General features: G+C 32.6%; 2 protein-coding genes across 5 annotated transcripts in view; one reads left to right on the forward strand and one right to left on the reverse strand.

Moving 5' to 3' along the window:
* LOC119635097 (disintegrin and metalloproteinase domain-containing protein 12) overlaps positions 1 to 23,784 on the reverse strand; it is a 39,424-nt gene that overhangs the window by 6,642 nt on the left and 8,998 nt on the right. For all 4 annotated transcript variants that reach the window (XM_038029669.1, XM_038029667.1, XM_038029668.1 and 1 more), the window contains 4 exons: positions 4,193 to 4,353; positions 1,954 to 2,151; positions 1,661 to 1,806; positions 31 to 181 (listed from right to left, as the gene is read on the reverse strand). In XM_038029669.1, the coding sequence (XP_037885597.1) occupies positions 31 to 181; positions 1,661 to 1,806; positions 1,954 to 2,151; positions 4,193 to 4,353 (656 nt within the window). The remainder of the gene's footprint in view (positions 1 to 30; positions 182 to 1,660; positions 1,807 to 1,953; positions 2,152 to 4,192; positions 4,354 to 23,784) is intronic.
* Positions 17,973 to 18,842, forward strand: LOC119635100 (histone-lysine N-methyltransferase SETMAR-like). Its single transcript, XM_038029676.1, has one exon. It carries the CDS (start codon positions 17,973 to 17,975, stop codon positions 18,282 to 18,284), a length of 312 nt encoding a protein of 103 aa, XP_037885604.1. The 3' UTR covers positions 18,285 to 18,842.

Consider the following 23,784-nt stretch of genomic DNA (forward strand, 5'->3'; position numbering starts at 1 on the left):
TAAAATCTACACTTAATAGAAAAAACTTACTCTCAGTATGCGATTAAATTCTGGGCCATCAATTCGATTTAGTGTCATTGCATCAACGTTACCAGCAGCGTTCTTTAGAAATGCCTGCTTTTCATCATAATGATCGTGATCGTAACCACACGAAGTATTTTTATTTAACAAATCGCTTTGACTGAAACATTTTTCCAAATTGTTAATACATATATGAAACTTTCTAGCAAGCAAAAATTACGTTTTTTTTTTTTTTTGGATATATTTGCATTCCAAATTAAAATTTAAAATAAATATTTGAGGTTGCTTGCTGTTTTCATCCACTCTAAGTCACAAAGCAACCTTATCTGGATTGAGGAAGTAATAGAAATTCATAGAGCCCAAGAATATGTTTGATTAATTTTATGGGTTTGTAATGAACTTTAAATATATGTAAATTTTATATAATCATAACGAACGTACACAAGTCTGCATATTAAGGTAAAAAAATGCGCTATAGTTTGAAAAATCCCTCCTGGATATTAAAACATGACAAGAAGAAATGTTTACTGGCTTAGTTGTTTTAATAATGTTAAAAAATTTAATTGACACTACTTTTTTTTAACTGTGTTACCTTACTTGAAAAGAGATTTTGGGTTTTTCAAAAGCACTTGAAAACGATTGCAGAACAAAAGCTAGCAAGCGTTATTTTTTGCCTTTGGTGGTAATCATACTCAGGTACGTTATATGGTTTCAATGCAATAATACACACACAGGGATTCAGTGATCATGGTTAGAAACTTAATATACCAGTTGCGGCCGTTTTACCGAAAGATGTTCCAATTATGAAAATTTAAAAACGCCCTAATTACGATTAGAGGTAGAGATATTACTGCACCTAAAGCAATGGTCTCAAGGAAAAAACTGTTATACTTCCGCTCATCCATTAGCTTAACGTGGTGCATGTAGAGTTCACTAACCGGGGAACTGCAAGCAGAGGTAAAGCAAGCTATTGTAGTTTTTTACTTAGTTGCGCAAGCTGTGCTTTTTGCTTGGCCTTGAACTATCCGCTTTCATAACCATTGTCAGAAGGTAAACGTATCTCATGCAGTTATAATACTGAAAAGATATGTATTTATTGTCTGTGTCTGCTTACACTCTAAGAGAAAGGCTTTAAACATATAGTTTAGAAGAGGCAAGTTTAGTCAAAATAAAGATATGTTAAAAATAAAATAGCTAACAAATTTGTATAATTTTCAGTGTTCAGCGCCAACCGCTTTCTATTGGAAGCATGCATCAAGTTTAATTTTTTTAGTGTAATAAGTGAAGTGCAGAGGAGTAGGTGTAACTCTATTTTGTTGACATTTCGCCAGGTTGGAAGTAATTGGCACAGAATAGCATTATTCCATACGATCTCGTGTCGCGTCTTGAAAACCCATTGAATGAAATGAATACATACTACCAATATATAAATTTTTAACGAAAAAATTTTCGTCAAGATACGTTATAAAAATAAACAAACGCTCTTAGATAAAATGCTAACCCACGCGTCCCGAGCTAGCGATTGTAACTGCTAATTCTCTCTTAACGATTGTAAGAAATTTATATGTCAGTTCGATCAATAAAAACAAAAATCGTTGTCATATTTATACTTAGAAGGAAAATTTGTATGAAAACTTACCGAAATAATAAATGTTGATCGTGTAACTGTCCATCATTGCCCGAGTGTATGAAATACGTGTCAATGCCATCGAAAACGATTCCATTTATGCCACCATTACATGTAGAGACGGCAACGTAACTTTGGGGTTTATCGCGTATGGAGCCCTTTTTCATTTGAATGCCAACAACAATTGCAATGGTCGTCATAACGTTGCATAAAACGCAGAATAACGGAAAGGATGTAAAGAGGCATGAAAACATGGATAAAAAAAGAGAAAACAAACAAAAGAAGACCGAATATGTAACAGCTACCTGATAGTGACATAATGCAATTTCAGTCTTTGTAAAGTTTTTCACAACGACAACGTTACGACCTTGCGTGGAATTTGAGTTTTGATAACGTAAAAAATGCTTATCGGGCAGTAAATTATCGTTGCGTTTCAGGTCCATCAGTATGTGTTGACCTTGATGATTATATGTTAATACTATATGAGGCAAATGCTGGCCATCCTGTAGAGGGGTTAAGAAAAATGAAAAAAATAATGAAGAAGTGTTATCAACATTCGGTTATGGTATGGTATAATAACGGGACAGAAGTGGTGTTGTTGTAGATTAATGTAAGACAATATTTAGTATGGTGAATTTTATAAGCGTGATTGTAATCGTTTTTAAAGTCCAAGATACCAAGTAATTAAAGATATTTCAGTCAATCGGACAAATTTTATTCTACAGCCTACTGCTGCAAACTTTGCGAAAAATGAGAAGAAAAAACATTTTCTTATTGACCTTTATAATTTCCGTTCTCCTGGCTAACATATTTCAATTTTATGCTGGAGTTGTTCTTTAACTTGGGCGGTTTCAAAGTACTAATTGCATTTGTGATAGCAAAATTGCTGGTTATTGATGACCCTTCGAGGTAAACGAATATGTTGTACGAATAAGAGGTATTATATACAACATGATAAATTGGACTAATATATTTCGCATAAGTAATATATTTAGTAAATAAAAACGTCTATTATTTTGGTTCCAAATTGTTGTTAAAATATTTTATCCCTCACTTTAAATCGAAAGATGGCTATTTTTAGTAAATATATAGGCACGTTACCGATTATGTGAGGGCAAACCAAAGCTTTTTTATCTTTTCTCTAAAGATATATTTGTTATTAAGTCATTTGGAAACCCCTTAGAAGTATATATCGGTGATCTCCCTATTGTTTTGGCAACGTCTTTCATTTGAATAATCTAGTGAATAGAGAGAATTGTCTAAGAATTTAGTTTAGATTTCTATAAGAACATGAGGTCTTTATTACTTTGATTCATTGACTATCACAGATACCGGAGGTGTGGATTTAAGTTGATATCGTTCGTTTAATCTCTTCCCAAAGCTCACGATTTGTTTCTTTTTCATTTTCTCGTAAAGCTTTTTAAATGTTTTTCTGAAGAATTTCGAAGGAAAATAATTCATGAGTAAATTTTAGCACTTTTTTAAGAATTTATTTAATAACCTTTCTCTTTAATTAAATCGGCTCAGAATTTATTAATGAACCTAATAAATGAAACGATTAGAAGTCGTTTTCCGTACAATACGATCAAGAAGCACTAAAACTGTCGCATCTAAATCGTACTGGGTTATTCAAAAGCGAAATATTTTTTTTTAACTGGCACCAAATTAATTGACAAATTTTAAATTAATATCCTCGGTACTCTCATATAAAATGGTCTAATTTTTAAATTAATCATTCCTGAACGATGTGTTTTGAAACTCTGGCGAAAATGGATCAAAGCATCCAGGGATTCGGGCTGCAAATGATCTTTCAGAGTCTTTTGTATCGACCTAAACAATGTTCGCGTAAGCTAATATTCTTCGATAGATGATGAAGAATGGCAGCAACATTAATCGTCTTCAGTGTTTTCTCCGTTTTTTTGCAGCCGTTTGATTTTTTGCACATATTTTAAAAACAAAAGATACGTCTTTTTAGATGAAAGCAAGTAATCGTAGCGAAGAGATTTTTCCATGAAAGAAAAAAAGTTTGGTTAAGTCCGTGGTATTTAATAGAAAAGCTTTGGTACATTTTTATCATAACAGTATCTTATTAAAAATAAGCGCGGCACGGCCCGCAGTTATTTAGGCATTGACTTTTCCAAATAAAGCATTATATGGGTAGTGGTCGAAAAAGTTGACCGATCAATAGCGTTGGTCTTTTGGTCAAAACATGTCAACGATTCAATTTTCATCAAGATACCTCCTGTCTGTAGGCTGAATAAAGGAAAACAAGACAGGCGAAAATTTAGAATTTGAAAATAATTCTGAATTGATGGATATAATAAAACGTGAGTCTATCTTAAGTCCTTCTGGGTATCTCATACATTTGCACAACCTTAATATGCTCTTGTAACACAAGCGTGGGGTATAAGAATTACGATTATTGTTCCATTCAAATACAAGTTTTGTGTTTAAAATTAGGCCTCAGTCTTAACGAATTAGTAGTAGTAGTTGATTATAATGAAAAACAGAAGTTTTCATCACATTTTGCTTTGCGCTACTTACCGCATCTAGTGTACTATGAATGGATCTTTTATGTTTAGGGTGATGTATTTGCGGTTTTATCACAGAGTGCTTTAAAAAATCATCAAGAGCGGGAAAAAAGTAATTAGCACCCGTATCGATACTATAATGGTGATGTGTTGCAGACGTTGATGCTGCGTTACCTAAAATGATAAACAAAGCATAAGGTACGTGAGTGTCATACATGTACATATATATGAAGACTATATAACACACACCATACACTAAGTGCATAAGTGCATGTTTTTTAATACAATTATTATAGTTAAGTTTCTTTGTAACTAAGCAAAAATGTTGCTACGAAAACAAGTGGTAAATGTATTAAGATTTCGCAAAAAAGTAAATCAATTAACACTTCAAATTTATTTAAGATGGCTATGGCTAAATAAATTAAAATATGTGTTGGCTAAATCCCAACCAACGTGTCACACGCACATTGGATTAACTGATTTCAGTAATCGTCTTCATAGCAATTCGTCAAGAACAACACAAGCAATGTTATCAAAACTAGTTGTGACTAGAGATTACCAGAGCTGAAAGCAATGCTGCGAAAAATCATAGCCTTTATTCTGAAGTAAATCGCTTTTTTATAATTACCACCGAAGCAGCAGCTGTGGATGAACATTTGGCCTCAGGATGTTTTATTTATTAAAAAAGCCAACAAAACGTAAAATACCATATTTTAACAATCTTCCGTATCGGGTAGACGTGGCGGATTTTTTCGATTTTCTTGCGTATATTGTAGGAACCCCCATAAAACGCTTGTAAAAATTTTGATTGTTTTAGTTTTTGTGTAACGGACGAACAACCGAGTTTTTGCTTTAACTAATTTCTGATTGCTGATTTCAAATCCGAACCTCCCTGCACAAACATCCAATCTTTTAGATAAAATTGAAGCTGCATCCGACGATGGGACAAGCATGTTCAAATCGAATCAGAATTTGTTACAAATAAAATGTTTGTATGCTTTATAAGTTCTCTGAGGTGTCTTTCTGAGCATTACAAACATCCCATGAACATGAAATCCACTTAAACCATCAACAAATGGTTGTTTTCGAGGGAGAACAGTTGCATTAACACTTTCTAAGCCAACGCTGAGTTTAAATCGTATCTTTCCCATTAAAAAGCAACTAAAAACAATTTTTAAATAAATAGACCAACTTCGTATTTTTCCATCGTCTTCAATTAATATATGTTTCTTGTGCAATATGTCAGTCCCGACACTGATTGTACGGTTATTGTCCTGAAATATTGTATGAACTTTGATAACATAATAAAAACAAATCTCGAATGCTAAAACATGTAGCGCGTGAAACTAAAAATAAATAAATCCAATAGAAAATGTAAAAAATCACATCGCGACCTACAAAATTAAAAATTAAATCGATATAAATAGTGCTTGTGTTGATGTAATGGCAATGAACGCATAGTAACATAAGAATAAAATTTAGATGATGTAAAAGTCATGCTAAAGAACAAACAAATTTTTCCAATAATTCTTTTCTCAAGAGGTGCTAATCTACTACAATCACACTGAAATACATAAATAAAGTACATATGAACAAACGCTTCAACTAAATAATTTTTTGCCTCCCACTGCTATATATTATACTTCACATTGAAAATTACAAGGATCTCAATTATCGGACACTATCGCTATCTATAGCGCACTTGGTAAAGAACACCATAAAAGGATAGGATATAGACTAACTTCTCTTCAGTTTCAAATCATAATTTGTGTTCAAAAGAAAAAAAAAACATGATTTTATTAATTTATTTTATTTATTTAGTTTTCAAGAGTTTTCTACCAGATCAAATAAACATGTGAAAATCGGACTTTTTTTTATTTGTTGAAGTTTCAGTCAATAAATTCTCTTCAACTTCGAATGTTATGAGCATAATGACAAACTTCATATAACACTTCATGATGACGGTTTTCGTAATTCTACAAATAGTTTTTGTTATAATTTTTTTTTAATCCTACAGTAATAATATTAAGCGGAAATAGCACGTTACGTTCCAAGTTATTCATAGTAACATTAACCGGATGGAATAACTTGAAAGACAATTTCAAAGCTAATATCAATAAGTGACAACAACTCATGCTAGCTCCATCGGTTACCAGATATATAATTTGAGACCTTATATCTTTCATTACAAGGTAAGTACTGCGACTATGATCGACATCATGAGCATTAACTACGACTTCTTGCTTCACTTTGTATATTGATGCCTACATTTTAATGACACTTTACTTTTTTTTTAATTTTATTGATTTTTTACGTAAACTAACCGTTAAATATTTTAAGAACTCCTCAACTCGCATAAGAACATTAAATAAACACGCCAATAAAGTTATTTACAAATACATACGGACGCATGCATTTGTTTAAGTAATATTTGTGAAAGCAAATACAAAATATTTTATATATATCAAAGTTCAAGGTGGTTTTTCCCAAAGCAAAAGTCTTGAAATTAGATGTTAAAAAAGTGAATAAAAATAAGTAAGAAAATTATATTCGGCTTTAGCCGAATCTTCTTTCGCCCTAAAATATAATACGTAAGTTTTTATTGCTCTAGTTTATGAACAATGACAAAAAACGTCTTTATTTTAATTTTGAAGACGAAGGCGTACTTCTTATTGATTGCAAAACTACATAACTACTATTATTTTTCAATTTTGTATCATATGAGCGTTTAATCTTAATATCTTTTTGCAGACGCCAGTTGAGCGAAAAACGTTTTGCAGGCTTTAGGGAGATTTAACCATGATCTGTATGTGTGCCATAGGTCGTCCGTTCGGATTTGAAAAGATGGAATTGGAAAATAGGACAGCTAAAAATTCCTAAACACCATATATTTTTTTGTTGTTGTTTTCATTTAAATCCTCTTACTTCTATTTACTGGACGTAAGTGTTAAAAATATTTGTATGAAACCAACCTGTCAACGAATGTTTTGTGGTTGTTATCATATGTCATGTACGTACAAAACTTAACGTTTTTTAACCACCATATTAAAGAGGATTCCAAATTCACTTAAATCTTATTACTATTATTATTAATTTCGCCAGAGAAATAAATTCTAAGACTAAACTCTTAAAAGCACTAGCATCTAAGGCTATCGGCTTTTTATTAAAAACTCTACCGCACTTGAGATTCGAACCCACGACCATTGACTTGCTAGTCGAGATTCCTCCCCTTCGGCTACTCAGGCGGATAAGACTCACTTAAATCTTACTTGGAACTTTACGCTTGCGACTGTCACATTGTAAACCTATAATTCCTTACTCGCAACTGAAGTCAAAGGTGAAAATTTAAATGAATAATAATTTTGGAGAAATTGTTTATTTTGTTTTCTTCATAAAGAGAAATATGATATTTATAAACAAACATATACATCAAAAGATGTCTTCTTCTATACGTTCATACAAGCTTTACATATAAGGCGCAAATGTAACGTACGTTATTTCTGAGTAAAAGTCGGTGACCTTAGTCTCAGCCTTAGTAGAACTTATGCGAGCATACATTCATACGGTGCTAACAAATTTGATTGTATGCAACTTAAATTTGGCTTTCTTGTTAACTTATGAATAATTCAACTAATGTTATTATAGGCCTTTTCCCTTCGTTTCTTTTTTATTGCTGGACTTATAAGATGAACGATTGCATTATAACATACGCTCTTGCTAATAAGTCTTGCTAACAGGACGTATTTTTCACAATACATCAAGCAACGGACATATTTACGTGTTCGTATGTACTCTTTAACGCGGCCCTTCTTCGAAGGCCCATGAAGATACTGCCTTTGGAAAGCATTGGAAAACTCTTATCAAATTATTATGAAACGTCGATGCCTCTGCACATTTGATAATCTTCTCTTTTGGAATTCTTCTTTTACTGTTTTATCTACTTAAAATAAGTGCAAGCTTTTTGCGTTTTCAATATTTTCGTAAAGTGTGCCTTTTGCAGATATTAGTCGAGCGTTGTACTTTTGTTTTTTTTATTGTATTCCAATTTACTTACAACAGAAGTCGGCAAATTTTTAAAGCTCGGCATATATTAGTAGTATTTTTACTGTTCTTTGGTGTGAGCGATTTTGCCCATATTCGATACCAATTTGCGTGCAAGAATTTCCAATGCTTTTGCCAAAGTCGATATGTAGATTTTTGCGACATGTGCATGTTCATCACAAACACTACGCACTCGCATATGCTTCAGCCAATTGAGAATTTGATATCGATCAATAATATGCATTTGAAACGTGTCGACAAAATCAATATGACCTCTAGCTTCCGTTGATGTCTAGGAGGACAATTTGCCTGACGTCTGGAGAAAGGATTATTTTTAAATCGATTTATTTGAAGTGTCGGTGGTATCACCTCACTTTTTTATAGCATATAAATTTTCTCTTCTCCTTGTGGTGAGAAGTCTCTTAAAATGATGTTACTCGTTTTGTTCTTTTAAATCGAAGTTTTTAAAAGTAAAAGGTGAAAAAATTTATTTTCCCTGTAAATTTACGTATTTTTTCGAATTATATGTTTTTGTATGTATATATGTATATTATATGTATGGTAATTGCTTATTCAAAGTCTATAGAAATAATCGCCTTTTGCTTTTTGTATAATAAAAGGTTATTAAACCCTTTTAAGTGACGTTTGCGGCTTTTTAAGGAATGCCACGTTTATTACGACTTTGGTGCTTTTACTTCACAATTAAGTAATTCCCTGCTTATGGTTTCATTATTATTGGAAAACGACGAAAGCGAAGCCTTATTTTGGTCACCCTGCACTTTTATAATGTCAAAATTAATATAAAACTGATTGAACTCCATTTTTTGCTCCATTTTAAAACTCCTTTTATAAATTCCACGACAGATCGGCATCTGATGCTGATCACAAAAAAAATAAATAAATAAATAACAAGATTTCTACTATGTGTTTGGGGCAGTTGCAACAGGGATGATAAATTTAGTATATTTTGTGATTATGCGTATCACAAAGGAAATTCTAATGTAATGCGTTCTTTGCGATTGTGCATTAAGTTACATTATTATCTAATAAAAGTTACTCAAGGATTTGAAAAAATTCGCATAACAAATTAAATATCATAAGTAAAAGAAAAATAAAGGTAATTTTTCAAATTTCGTGGACTACGTATTTCTTTTGAATAATTTTTTTTCTTCTATGTTGGTTGGTAGACATGTCCACAAAATGTGTTGACATTATAAGCTAATTGGCATTTTTTATTTGTTTTCGACAGATGTGATGTGATTGGCTACTTTTTGTTATCGAAAAATTTTGATCGAGAAATCCGTAGTAAATTTTGTGGGAAAAATAAATTTAGGTGCTCCCACTCCCTTCAGAGTACTTTACCACCCTTTTTTCCAATCCTCCAAAGAGTCAGAGACGCCTTTTTATAAAATGTCTTTAAATACTTTCTTCCTTTCAAGTAGAAACGGTTGAATAGTCAAAAGTCGAACGATACGAAATCAGGCGAATACGGTGGTTGTGGAACGATGTGGGTAGAGTTTTCGGCAGAATCTTCTCAAAAAATTAACGCTTTTTTCCAAAAAAATTAGTAATTTTGGAGCCATATCTCTATTCAATATATTACTTCATTGAAAGTACTAAGTTCAATATCTAATTTACTTTTCGCAAATAGATCCGATAACTCACGTTACTAGTGCCCAATTTGTTTTTACTTTAGTTTAAGAATTTGTTTCATTGGTCCAAAAAGTTTTTACTAATAATAAGTATAATAATAATAAATTCTATTCATATAACTAAAAGACGAATACATTAAAAATGGCTTACGTTCAATTTATTTGAGCTAACAAACAATAAAAATAAGACAGTAAAAATACAAAAATGAAAAGAAAAACTTAGAGAACGTCTGTAAAAATTAGTTTTTTAAGTAGCTCTTAACAAAAAAATACAAAAACGCAGATATAATGCATATAAGATGCTGTTGCATATCATTTCATTAGATTGTGCGCTTGTATGGATTTTATAGCATTATGTTCAGGGGTCTAGTTACGGAAATTCATATATAGAAACATATAACAGACACACAGATTTCGGGGAGGGGAGGTGCACCAGGCGGTAGGCGACGCGTGTTAAGCGTTAACGTTTTTGCGCCTTTACAATCTCTTTATTACTATTTTTGATGCACTGCTGCTGCCGTGGTGTGTGTCATAAAGATCATCGTTGTATCCATCAGAAGACCAAGAGAGTAAAAAATGAAATAAACCGAAATACAGTTGAGGAAAATTCTTTGAAAAAGAGAGGGAACTCTTAATGCAATTTCTTTTACATATACAATATATTAAAGTGTGTGGTAAAATTAAAAGCGCGAGCAACGACCCCTAAAGTATGGCACATAAACTACAGCAGTTCTTCTATTGGAAAAGGAAGGAGTAAACAAAAAACTGAATGTTTATTTATATTATGCCTTTCGTTGCATGCTCTACAAATAAATACGAAAAGTAGAAAACGTACGCATTGCATTTCTTGAAATGAAAGAAAACGAATACCGAATGCCCTGCAGATAAAAAGATGGATAGTTGGTTTGTATATAAGTTTACATGGAGCAGCCTGCATGCATCCATAAGGGAGAAATGCAAAAATATCGCATCAAATGAATAACACAACCTCTTTTGAAGCACAACCTATTCATGTCGATTTACGAATCTACTTTTCCGCACTTATGCTCGTTAAGACTCCTTTTAATTGAAAGCATTTCATTGCCGCCACTGCTAGGCTCCAAATGCATTGCATTGCGTATTTGTTAACTGGAATGATGCGTACGTACGTACACGCATTTAACTACTTGATAATTTCACAAACGTGTACATGAGGTTTATAGTTAACATTATTTGCATTTTTAAACTACATGTTTTTAATTGTACACAAGGCATGTTAAGTTTTTCAGATCTAAAAACAATAACGCAAATCGAAAAGAACTTGAACGGACATAAGTATTCACACACGTTCATTCACGTTAACATTCTCGATGTTAAAAAAAACGGTCACAAATGAAAACTGATGATGTGTATTCGACCATCTTATTAAAACATATATATATTAATATTCCCAGTACGCTCTCAAGATATTTTATTTTTTTGCCGAGCTTATTATAAGCTGTTTAATTTATTTCGAGTAATAGGTAAAATGTTAACCGAGTATTACCACGGTTCCTTCTGGTAGTATTGTATACGTAACATATATCTCTTCCAAATGTGTTATTTCTTGAACATGTATTTACATAACTAAACTTTGTATTCTTTGTTATTACATATTTTAGCACCGAACAATATGTGTTCAAATATGTTACAAATTTAGATATTATGGCATTTAGATAGATGCCGTATATGGTGTGTTCCTTAGTTTTTTCTTTCTTCTTATTATAATTACTTACAAAAATGTACATATTCACATATCTGCATATATGAATGTATTCTAAATTATTGTTAAGACTGATGGTTTTGTATATTGTAAGTAATTTTCAATGATAATACTTTTTAATTTTGTATTCGGCTAATGATATAATCAGCAGCGGAATTTAGTTAACAAATAAATAAATAAAAACGTTCTCTAAATTATTTACCCGAAATTCAAATATAGGTTTTGCAGAAACCTCAAAAGTGTTATTCCAAGGCCTCCGAGAAGTTCGTATAACCAAAAATATTTCAAACAATGTTGCATGTCGCTCTTCTGGCAGAACGTTTGTACTCTTGTATAAAGCTAAAATTGGAGAAGTATCCGTTGTATATATGTATAACATAGTTTATTAGAAAGTTGACCGAACACGTTTACATAATATATTTCAAATCACGCGTATTTATAATGCGGCAAGTTAGACTAAGAATTTTGGACGTATTACCTTGCCTTTACATATATTTTTATACTTATAGCATGCGTCGAAAGCTACTTTTGATGTGCGGTTCAGCAAATCTGAAAAAATAAAAGGTTGTGTGTTTTTGTTAACCTTATTTACCCACACCTCCATAAAAACAAAAGTCGTTTCAAAGGCTATCACAAATTTTCATCATTAATAATCAGGAAGGAACGGTCAACAATAAATGGCATACAATAATAAATTAAGGTCGAAAACTTTACAAAAGTGTTTCCCGAACGTTTTTTTTCATTTCGTTGGCGCAAAATTAATTATTTGCTGAATTGGATGACACAATTTGCCGCAGGCAACACGGGTTACTTTAGAAACACTAAAAGAATTAGAGCCAAATTAGGTCAACAATATTAATTTCAAACACGTGTTAGGTTGTAGTTATGATAAGAGTGTGAAGTTATATTTAAATACAACTGGGAAAGACCCAAACCAAAAAACTTTTACAGAGCTCGAAGACTTGGAGGCATTTAAGTCAAAATATAGTTAAAATAGAATTTTATTTTTACACAATATTATAGACAAAACAAGTCTTTGTGTAAATTAATTATTTGAAACTAAAAAACTTTTACACTATGTCATAAATGGAGTTGATAAAGCGAAAGTTTGCTTAGCTGCTGTGGGCAAACCATGTCCTTTGAAAAAATGAAACTAGCACAGCGTGAATTCTCCATTAACAACCTTTCCGATACTGTGCAGGTTATATTAAATTTTGCTCAGAGAATTTCTTTATGAGACTCAACATGGACAAACCATTCCCTGTGGAAAAATGAAATTAGTATAGCGTAACCCGTTATTAACAGCCTTTCCAGCGGTGTGCAGGTTATACTAAGTTTTGCTCCGAGCATTTTTTTATGGAACTTTGAAAATTGCCGTACTTAACATAATATAAGCTAATATATCAGCAGAGTTTGAGAGGTCACTATGGACACACAATAATCATCTTCTGCCTCTTCTCACTATCGTTTTTCCAAAACATGCGTTAAGTAATTTTTCCTCATCTTTCTTAGCCGAGAAGTTATCACAATTCCTTTCCTTCAGCACTATTTGCACTGGTGGTAGTGGTGAACGTTCACATTTCTTCCGATTATTATATATCAAAATTCAATTTAACCTATAATGAAATTTACTTTACTCCTTTGAATGAGAGTTTGGCCGTGCGTGTGAAAACTTCCAATGGTTTTGCGAAAATTGAAGCCGATATCTTAATTATTGTGAACAGGGACAAACAACGCAATATGCTGATCAAGAATATAGTACTTTATGAAATCTCTAAAACTGTCTTCTAGCTGTTTCAAACGTTTTGAAATAATGAATCGCTGCCTTTCTGTGTTGGGTACAATAATTTTAAGAAGCATTCAGAGTTTGAAAAAATAACGAAAGTTATTAAACCTAATATCTTTACTAGCGGCTGTACATGTCTACCAGAATCATAAAACATTATATTACACAATAATTAAAAGCAAATCAAAAGCAAGTCGAAAATTGATGCTTCAAGTCTAAAATTTTACACTAGCAGTTATGTGGTACATTGCAATGAGATGCTTAGGCTTATATGGCTCTACATAGTAATGTATTTTTTGCATCAACCAATTGAATCTTAACATGCTAAGAAGGTAATCAGATTCAATAACGAGCTATGAAAACAACGGTGTACCCGGTGATGTTTGAATAATATCCGAGGATCAGTCAAAACTGTGTAAGCCGGCAAGGGTGATCAAATACCGTACGGTTTAAATTTATCCAAGCAAATTTATATGTTAAATCACTCCTCTACGACAATTTGTATCACAAAATACTATTAGGTCGTCAAGCACAAAATTTGTGAAAAAGAGCCACTTATAAATATAAGAAATTATTTTATTCATCAAAGTTTGCGCCCTTATTATCTGCACACTCTTCTAATTTAAGCGACAGATTGTTCAGGCCGATGGTATAAAATCCTGGCGGACGAGAGTTTAGGAATTATTAGAAGGCCAGTGATAGTGCATGAATAAAAAGTTTATTTAACTCTTTGATATTTAATGCATTGCTGCAATAATGGGCAAAACAAATTATGCGCCCTAAGTTGCGGATACTTGTGCAAATCTGTGTGTGCCTTTAAGAAACAGTAATACAATTTATTCTTTACAATGGTTTGAAAATTCTCATTTAAGGAGTTAAAAGGAACTCAAGAGTAAGCATCGAAGACAAATCACAAGAAAATATTGGTCTCAAAACTATTAAAATCGTCAACATACACAAACTTTGTGCTTACTTGTGTCAAAATCTGTCAATCCAACATTCTTTTCTGTGGAAGCGGTGCAGTTGCAAAAATTAAGATATCAAGTTAAGAAAGTTATCTCATGTATTTCTGATCGCATTAGAAAATTATGTCGAACAAAAAACACAACCAATTTCGGAAAAGAAAATTTACGTATGTTTTCATAAGGCTCATCTACAATTTTCGTCCAAAAATTATTTTGATGGACTTCTTAACACATCTACAATTGCAAAGAACAATCGTTTCGATGTGGCCACAATTTTTTGGATTCCACTTACATCAAGCCCATTTCAAATTGCAGCTTAAATTACTTATTATTCTAGGAAAATTTGAACACTACAATTGCTACAATTATACAAACATTATGATTCTTTAGCCGCCCATACATAAAGTTATAAGCATATCTTCGATATGAATGCACAATAATGAGCACGAATGCGTTCAAAATGATCAAAATTGATATTACCCGAACTTAACGAATTGAAAGCTTTCATATGTGTTCGCTTGCGCGTGATATCACATGAGCAGATGTTTTACCATGTTTGTTAAGCAAATATAAAGCAGTGAAGTAATAAATAGTCTTCTATTGCTACGCTCCAATGTGCTGTTTACTTTACTTTTCTTTTTGATGTAATGGCGTGTTAAATTCATAAGAAAATAAACGGCAAGAGTACCAATTTCTTTACAAATATGAATGCGTTTCTTATGCAGTCCCATCTACACAAACGTAATTAGATATAACTTAAAAATGTCGTTTCAGAATAATTTACATAGTGGCGCCATCTATTTTGGCAGGTAACTTAAGTACAGTGCTTTTTAACATATAATAAAAATAAGACAAGTTATTATTTTCACGCAGTGTGAGCTGAAAGGTTTAGTCGCTTTTCAAATGCTTTCCTGCCAAAAGAAATGTCACATTCACATAAGCAAAGGTCTCCCTCGTATGCTTTAATCACTGCAAATCATTTGTTCCCTGCATACCTATTTAAGTATATGCACACGAATGCATATAGGTATTTTGGAGTCATTTAATGGTTATCGGACAATTTGTTGCTGTGCATATCAATTAAAATTGCTTACGTTATCGCAAGAACAATATAAAGACAATGGATCTCAATATTATTTAAAAATTTAACTCAAGCGACAGCAAGTGACAATGGTTGAGAAAAGCTTCCAAATCGCAAGTAAAAAGTCTTTCAAGAAATTTTTAAATGCAAGTTATTGGCGTAATATGGGTGCACATAATGGGAGTTTCTATTCTTTTAAGCAAAGATTCACTAAAAGCGGTACCGTGACCGAAACAAAACGAACACTCTTTAGGCACGTCATTAGGCACGATTTTGTACATTCAATAATTGACAAATAACCTTTCCATAAACACAGGTAATTAGCTCCATTGAGCAATTTGCATATTATTCTTCAAAGTGCATATAAACATTGCACTAGCATTCATTTATTTATATTAATATCACCTAAAGTTTGCTATTATTCACAAATTTCTTATCAATATTTTGTTCGATAATGGAGGAAACTTTAAAAAGTTATAGGACAACATGTTAAGTTGTAGCTTAGGTTTCGTATGTACTAACAATAAACGTTTGTATGTCCTCTCTTTCAGTAAATTTTAAACCCAAGAATTTTATTAGTTACTGTGTTTATTATGATTTCATTGCTTCTTATTCCTGCACAGCAAACAAAAGAAGAAATCGTAGGCGTACCAATGATTCGTTTCCGGTTATTATGAGCGGATATTATAAAGTTCTAGCGTCTTCACATTGAACGTACAGCAAAGCAGCAGCTAACACACACGTATTTCTACATCTGTGCAAACATTATTTCAGAAACGTGCGAAAGAAATAATTGATATATTTTAGTGACCTTTAGCCTAGCCAAGAGAGTTCGTTCTTGTCTCGTTAAGCACGGGCTGAGTAAGTTTCTTTTCCTCCAGAACCATATGTGAATAATTATGGACACTTTTCTTTTCTCATTCTTTCAAAGTTGAAGGAAAAAGGAAAACAACAAGAATACTATCTTTGTGAAACTCGCACTATTTACTCGAGTGATTATGTTTGAATTCATGTACATTTATGCATAAACTCATTACGTTGTAAAAACACTGTATATAATCAGTACATAACGATATAAAGTGGGTCATGTGAGTTTATAGTAGAAATTTTTCCGAAAAAATGTTATTATAAACGTTTAGTAAACTGTAATTTATGATAATTAAAACCATTTTGACCGTCATCTTTTATAAATCTTAATAGGTTTTTGCTGCTGTTTTTAAAAGAAAAACGAATATTCTTTTTTCACGGCTAAGATCCCTCTTTATTTTTGATGCGCTGTTTGAAGTCATTTACTTCTTATGTTATGGGAGGCGGATTACCGTTATTTACAAACTTCGTCAGATATATATTACACACGTACATGCACTAAGATATCAGCTTTCAATGAAAGATCTGAACAGAAACTATGAACAAATCGAACGAAACTAATAACTGCAGATCCTTTTTCAATTAGATAATATAAGTAGGTAGAGCTTGGAAGAAACTTTTTAGGCCACTGAAGAATGGGTTCATAGTTATTATAAATAAAATTATTATATAATACACATATTTTTCATATTGAACTAACTAACCTGTCAAACTCTCCAAATCAATGCGTTATTTACAATTCAGTACCGTAGCCGGATAACCTGTTTTTAATTTTTATTATAAGAAGAAGCAGAAGAAGAAATTTATATTCGACTCTGTTCGAATTTTCTATACCCAACACATGTAACTTAAAAAAATGAAATTTTGACGTTTTGTAATATTGCGTGTCCATAGCCGATTTTTTCTACTTTTGTATAGGTACGATAGGATCGCCCAAGCACTAGACAAATCTTTATTGTTGTGCCATTTTTCCGTTTCTGAAAACAAAGATTTATGTCAGTTTATGTTCAATTGTTGGATGGTTTGCGCCCATTTGGCCCAGATTTGGCCGCATTTTTAATACCAACCAGCGTGGTTAATCTTCGGCCAGAAAACGACATACTTAAGTCGATTCAAAATTTAATACTAACTGAGTGTATATGTATACACTTTACAAGTTCCGATAAGCTTCGTTCTGGATGTTGCAACCGTTTTGGCAAAGTAAATACACAACAATAATAACTTACAAAGAGATGTGAGATCAGATTGCTCAGACTTTCAATAAAATAAATGAATAGTAAATCAACTTACCACATGGGCGCGGTTGAGTTCTTGTTCACATAAACTTAGTTATTGGGGAAAATACGAGAAATTTTAAGTACTTTTAGTTTTTCACGATTTGTTGCATGGAGGAATAGGATTGATAATAAATGTCTCTAAACAAGATTAAATATTTCTTTATCCTTAATTAACAAGATTAATTCTTAAATTCATATTGGGTTCACAACTAAGTAATTGACGATTTCATAAACATCGATGTCTCTCACTCCCATTTTTATGATATCCGTGAATGTTATGATCTTCTTCTTCTTATATAGGTTAACTGTCATCCTTACCTAACTTTACATTGTTCATTGAGTAGATGTTTTCTTAAAATTTTTTTTTTCACCGTAATATTAGCATGAAGTGCAATAAGGAAAATTTTCGCCTTACTTTGCTTTATTATTTCCGTAAAGGAAAGAGCGCAGTGCAACGAGCCAAAAAGTTACCTGATGTGTATGGTAACGAATTCCTTAAAGAAAGGCAATGCCGAAATTGGTTTGAAATTTTCCGTTCTGAAGATTTTTCTCTTAAAGATGACCTACGTTCAGGTCGACCAGTTGAGCTTAATGATGTTGCAATCAAAACCATCACCGAAGCGGTTCGTCATATAACTGCACGGGATTTTGCAGACAAATTAAATGTCTCACATATAGCCATTGAGAGGCATTGAAAACGTGTCGCTCACGTTAAAAAGCTGGATATTTGGGTTCCGAAAGATTTGAAAGAAACTCATCTGACAAAACCTTTCCGCGCTTGCAAATTATTGCTTAAATGCTATGAATTCGATCCATCTTTAAGGCGAATCATCATTGAAGACGAAAAGTGGATTGTGTACAACAATTTCAATCGAAAACGATCGTGATGCACGCCAAATGAGTCATCGCAAAGCACTTCAAAACGCGTATCCAACAAATGAATATATTGCTGTCAATTTGGTGGGATTGGAAAAGTCCGGTATATTTTGAGCGGCTTCGAAAAAACCAAACAATTAATCCGGATATCCGCTGTCTGCAACTACACAAATTGAATGCAGCGGTCAAGAAAAAAGCGACAAGAATTAGTCAATCGTAAAGGTGTAATTTTCTACTAGGGCCATGCTAGGCCGCAAACGTCTTTGGCTATTCTGCAAAAATTGATTGATATTGGTTGCGAATTGATTTTACACACACCATATAGCCCTGATCTCGCGCCATCGTATTACCACTTATTTCAATCCCTGGACAACTTTTCTCGTGGTCTCACTTAACTCAGTTTTGTGTAGAATTTTCAAGTTGTCAGAGAGATGGCAAAACATCGTCGAACAAAATGGAAAATACATTATAGATTAAAGTTCATTCCACGTTAAAAAGAAGAGTCTTTTATTTCATTGAACAAATCGGCAATTCCTTAGTTACCAACTCAATATAAAGGTAGCATATCCTATACCACAAACGGTGTACAAATACCGTTATATCGTGATATAAAGTGGTATTGAACGGCCACATGTTCTTTTCTGACATATTTCCAATCCCTTTGGAGCATGTGTAACGAATTTTATTAAATAAATACAAAAAATCCTTTATTATATTCGTCACTTACACTTGAAATTTTTTTATAAACATTTAATTAAAAACTTACGCTCGTATATGCAAATTTAAGCGCACATCTACTTGTTTATCGGTGTGAGGTATATACTTATAAGTTTTGTCATTAAAAGAACCGATATATTTGTTATGACATATGATCGACTTTAAATATACACGGCGCAAGTAAAAATACAATAAGTGCAACAACAACACCTACCCGTACTGGAAAAAGTAATCGGATATTTAAGTGGTTTGTTATTGTTGCAATTACTATATAACATTATGTAAAGCTACGGTTAATGTAGAGAAAATAATACAGTAAACACAAACTATGCAACGTGACATGTGCCCACGTTGCTAATGCAGATAGGAGATGTGTGAAATCCGTGAAATCGTATTATACAATTTAAAGATTTTTCGTTTTGAGCAAAATAAACGATAAGTGTCATTATTGATACTATTTGTTATTAATATGTTATTTTATTTTTAAAGGAAATATCTTTGTTCCTAAAAGTAAACTTCCAGTTATTACTAGTCTGGTAATTCAACTCTCGCAATGTTAAGTCCGCTCTGTAGCTCGCTACTTAATCCGTGAAAGGTTACACAATCGAGATATTATAAGAAGCACTTTATGCATGGAAAAGTATTAAAAATAACAGCCCGCGAACGAATGGCCAAAATGTAAGCCTTCAGGTTATGTCTTTAATTGCTTGTAGTTTCCCCAATCCATAATACAAAAAATTTCTGCCTGTCATCAAGTTTTAAGCTTTTGATCTAAATGTAAGACAGATGTTTTTTTCCAAATAAAACGCTAAACAATATAGTGATTGAAATTATTTGGACGTCTTCAAGTTCTAAATTTTTATGAAATGAAAAGCTTTTTTTTCCGTATAATTTTCGGTATAATTTGTTTAGTGCAGCCCCAAACGTAGAACTACAACAATGCTCACTTTTTTTTTTATAATAAATCGCATGTTCCAATGAGACACGTTAATAATTGCGATGAATCATCTCAAGTTCTAGGAAAAGCATAAAGTCAAGTAGATTTGTCATCGTGAACTTGTATAAACGAACTGCAAGTAAGTCGAACGATTGTTTTTGTAGACATTTTTAAGAATTTAAGATTTAGCTGCACATGCACACAGGGAGACATGCCTGCATCAATATGACTTAATCTAAACGACTTGTTGACCTAATTCAATAAATTGAGAGAAAGAATACGATTTTCTAATCCAATTTAAATTTCAATTCACTATGTGAGATATTTTCTTGGGATAATTAACTACACCGCAACTCGAGGCTTGTAATAATGAATAAAAAGTGTGTATGGGCAGAAGTGAGTTCGAAAGCCAACTGATTTAAACATTTACAATTTATCTGACACAATGATAACGTCCTTTTGTTCTTTGTATTATTGAACGAAACGTAATCAAAACAATGTTCTAATTAAAACTATATGTTCAAGCATATATCGGTTACAAGTTTCATTTCATTTTTTTGGAAAGTCAAGTTTTGGTTTTAACTTTGATAATTGTATTATAAAGTAGCTGCGTTGTCAAAACCTTTTACTTGAATTTCATTTTTTGTGTTTAGTTTGTATATATATTTCTTGTTTCTTAATGTCTTTCCTAAATTCCCAGTCATAGGTTCTTTATTGTATCGTCGGTTGTATATGATTTATTTGTACATAGTTCTACACATGAACATGTATACTCAAGCAAGCGACTCTTTGTTTTTAAACTTAGATGACCCAATTACATGAGAAGTACATAAAACCATGAACAAAGGCAGACACAAAAACGACAAGATCATATGTGTATAATTTATGAGTTAATGTTTTTTGTATTGTAAGTGTAGTAGTTTAAATTGCTGTTACCTCTTCACTCTGCAATCTATGAACACTGCCCTTGCAGTTGCTTCCCGCGTAATAGAAAACTTTGTGAGGGTCAATTAAAAGGACATGCCCCCAAATTTGCAAAACAGTTTGTTAAGTTTAACCAACACCAACTGAACATACCTTATGGTAGAAAATAACTCAAAGTTTTTAGGTGTTATAAAATTTTAAATGACACGAAATTGTTTATGATAAACAGTATGTTTCCCAAACAGTTATAGCAAGATGACATTGATTGTCGACAGCTGAAGATTAAATTAAGAAAATTAAAGCCTTAGGCATTTTTTGAGAAAGAGAGAAGAAAAAATATTTTTGTAATAACTTAGACAAAAAAACCTCTTCTAAATACGTCTCAGTTTCGGAAGCCCAGGGCGACACTCAATAATAATAGATTTGAAACACTTGTTAAGCCGTCGCACAATTTTATTTTAATGTCACTAGAAATCTTTCATTGCCGATCAAAAAGATATTAACAGTAGCTTTAAATCCTTTTTCAACACAGAACGTCGACATTTCTTCTTTCTTCATCCACTTATGTCCAACGTTCAGCGGTCATCCCAAAAATGTTCCCCCCTTTAGACAAAGAAAAAAGGAAGCAAACAAAACAGAGACCAAGAATTGCCAAAAGACACCCATTAATATTCCTCTTTGCCTTAAGAGAGCCCTTTCATCAACATAGGAGTCACGGATCGAGTTCGATATGTTCATATGACACATACTTAATATGGCTACGAAAATGCCTCTAAACATTGAAGCTAAACCAAGAGAAAGCAGTTTCATCCTCTATTATCGTTTATAGAGTTTTGATTATGTAGAAGAACATCACATTATTTATAAGGTAAACTAGTAATTCGCTCAGGAAATGATGACGCATTTTAGTATGGGGTATGAGATATTTATAACACAGCGCTAGCTACCCTGCAGACGTTCGCACTAAGTAAATTCGGAATTCAAAATATCAGAATTAAAATTACTTTCAATATCATAAATGTATTATTTTTCTATTTCTTTTAACCGCTCGCAAAAAATATTTCCCCACATAAAAAACTGTGAACCACGTTTGCATTGCCTAGAATAAAAATCTATAAGCAAATATAACATAATTAGATCAGAGCCGTATCGTAAATAACACGAATTATATTAATGAACAATAAGATAGAAATACATGTAAGTTAAGTGGTGAGACAAGATGGTTGTTTGGACAGATAGTGTTGGGGAGACTATTATTTGCCCGCCTTTTTTCAAAAGTATTGAAAGTTTACTAAAACAGCAACGGTACAAAGATATTTTATTCAAAGAGCGGGTAATCTTTAACTTTTATTTTTCAACCGTTCAACGTGTTTGAACGTTGCCATAAGAATGGAAGCACTGTTCAGATATCAGATAAGTCGTTGACTGGAACAACTCTCAGCGACACGAACATTCGGCTTTATCTTCAACATTCACTTTTTAACACCCATCGTGATTCAATAAGCAATATTCTCTTTTGCATTAAACAGGGAAGGTAACGCATTTCGTCAACAACTACTTTTCACAAAAAAGTCGACGTAGCCAAAGTTTAGAAAAATTATTTTGTATGCACTTCTTATGCTGTAAAGACAAGGAAAATTTTCAGTATTATACAACATTCGACGGGCCATTCCGCATTGGAATTATATGGGAGAAAGCTCAAAACATAAACTGACTTGATCCAAATTTTGCACAATTTAGTTGCTTTTCAAAGATATTATTCGCTTGTTTTTACCATAAATCACTAAATCTTAGACTTCATTTCCATGCGAAGACTTATTTTACTATTAAGAAGAAGTCTTACACATGGTGATTGAGGCCGAAAACGTGGATCCATTTGGTCCAAATTTGATACTGTTATTAGCTATGTCGAAACATTAAAAGTTGGTCATTTTTACCACAGATAGGCTTATTTTACGTAGGAAGGATTACAGTGTGGGGAATTGGAGTCAATTTATTTAGAAACGTTTGGCAATTAACGAGCTATTTTAATGCAACTAGGTACATGAACATATTTTGGCCCAAGGACGAACGCTGTCGAAATGGTTTGGGTCGAACCATTTTCTTGACCACTTCGCATGTAAAACTTTATTTTGAAAAGCCATTATATGAATAACCGTATTAAGCGAAGCGGTGTAGGATGTTTAACGGTGCTCGGTGTCTCACTGCAGTGTTTTACTTGTTTCGTTGCTTAGTTCGCATGAAAGTAAAAGAGTAAAAAATAGAAAGAGAGAGAGAGAGAGAGAGACAAAGAGAACGAGACCAACGTGTCTGCATCCGAAAGAGAAAATGTGTCATGTCTTCCAAAATGCTTAAACTAAATTAAATGATATTATAGTATGCACACAGGGAACGTGAGCTAAAGTTTAAGGAATGGTAACTGAGATTAGGAAATATTGAAAGAAGATTGAGAATGCCTTTATTTACATAAAGATACGAACCCTTCCACACACATCTGCCTAAGAAAAACTTAAACAATCACTTCTGCTTCACATTTCGTGCTATTTACTTCTGTATTGGTAAGCGCGTGCTTGTCGCTTAACATCATATTGTACAATCGGAGATTACAATGCGGTGCTCTAGGAGATATAGAAAGTTCAACGCAGCCACAATTTCGAAGAATAGGAAAATATATAAATATGATGTACAATAAAAATGCAAATACTGCATATTAAAAAAGCGCATGCTTACGCAAGGTAATC

The sequence above is a fragment of the Glossina fuscipes genome, unplaced genomic scaffold (assembly GCF_014805625.2).
Source record: "Glossina fuscipes isolate IAEA_lab_2018 unplaced genomic scaffold, Yale_Gfus_2 3, whole genome shotgun sequence".
NCBI classification, from domain to species: domain Eukaryota; kingdom Metazoa; phylum Arthropoda; class Insecta; order Diptera; family Glossinidae; genus Glossina; species Glossina fuscipes.

What these genes read in the sequence shown, in the direction of transcription:
- LOC119635100 (XM_038029676.1), top strand. Translation starts at nt 17,973, where the DNA reads ATGAAGTGCAATAAGGAAAATTTTCGCCTTACTTTGCTTTATTATTTC.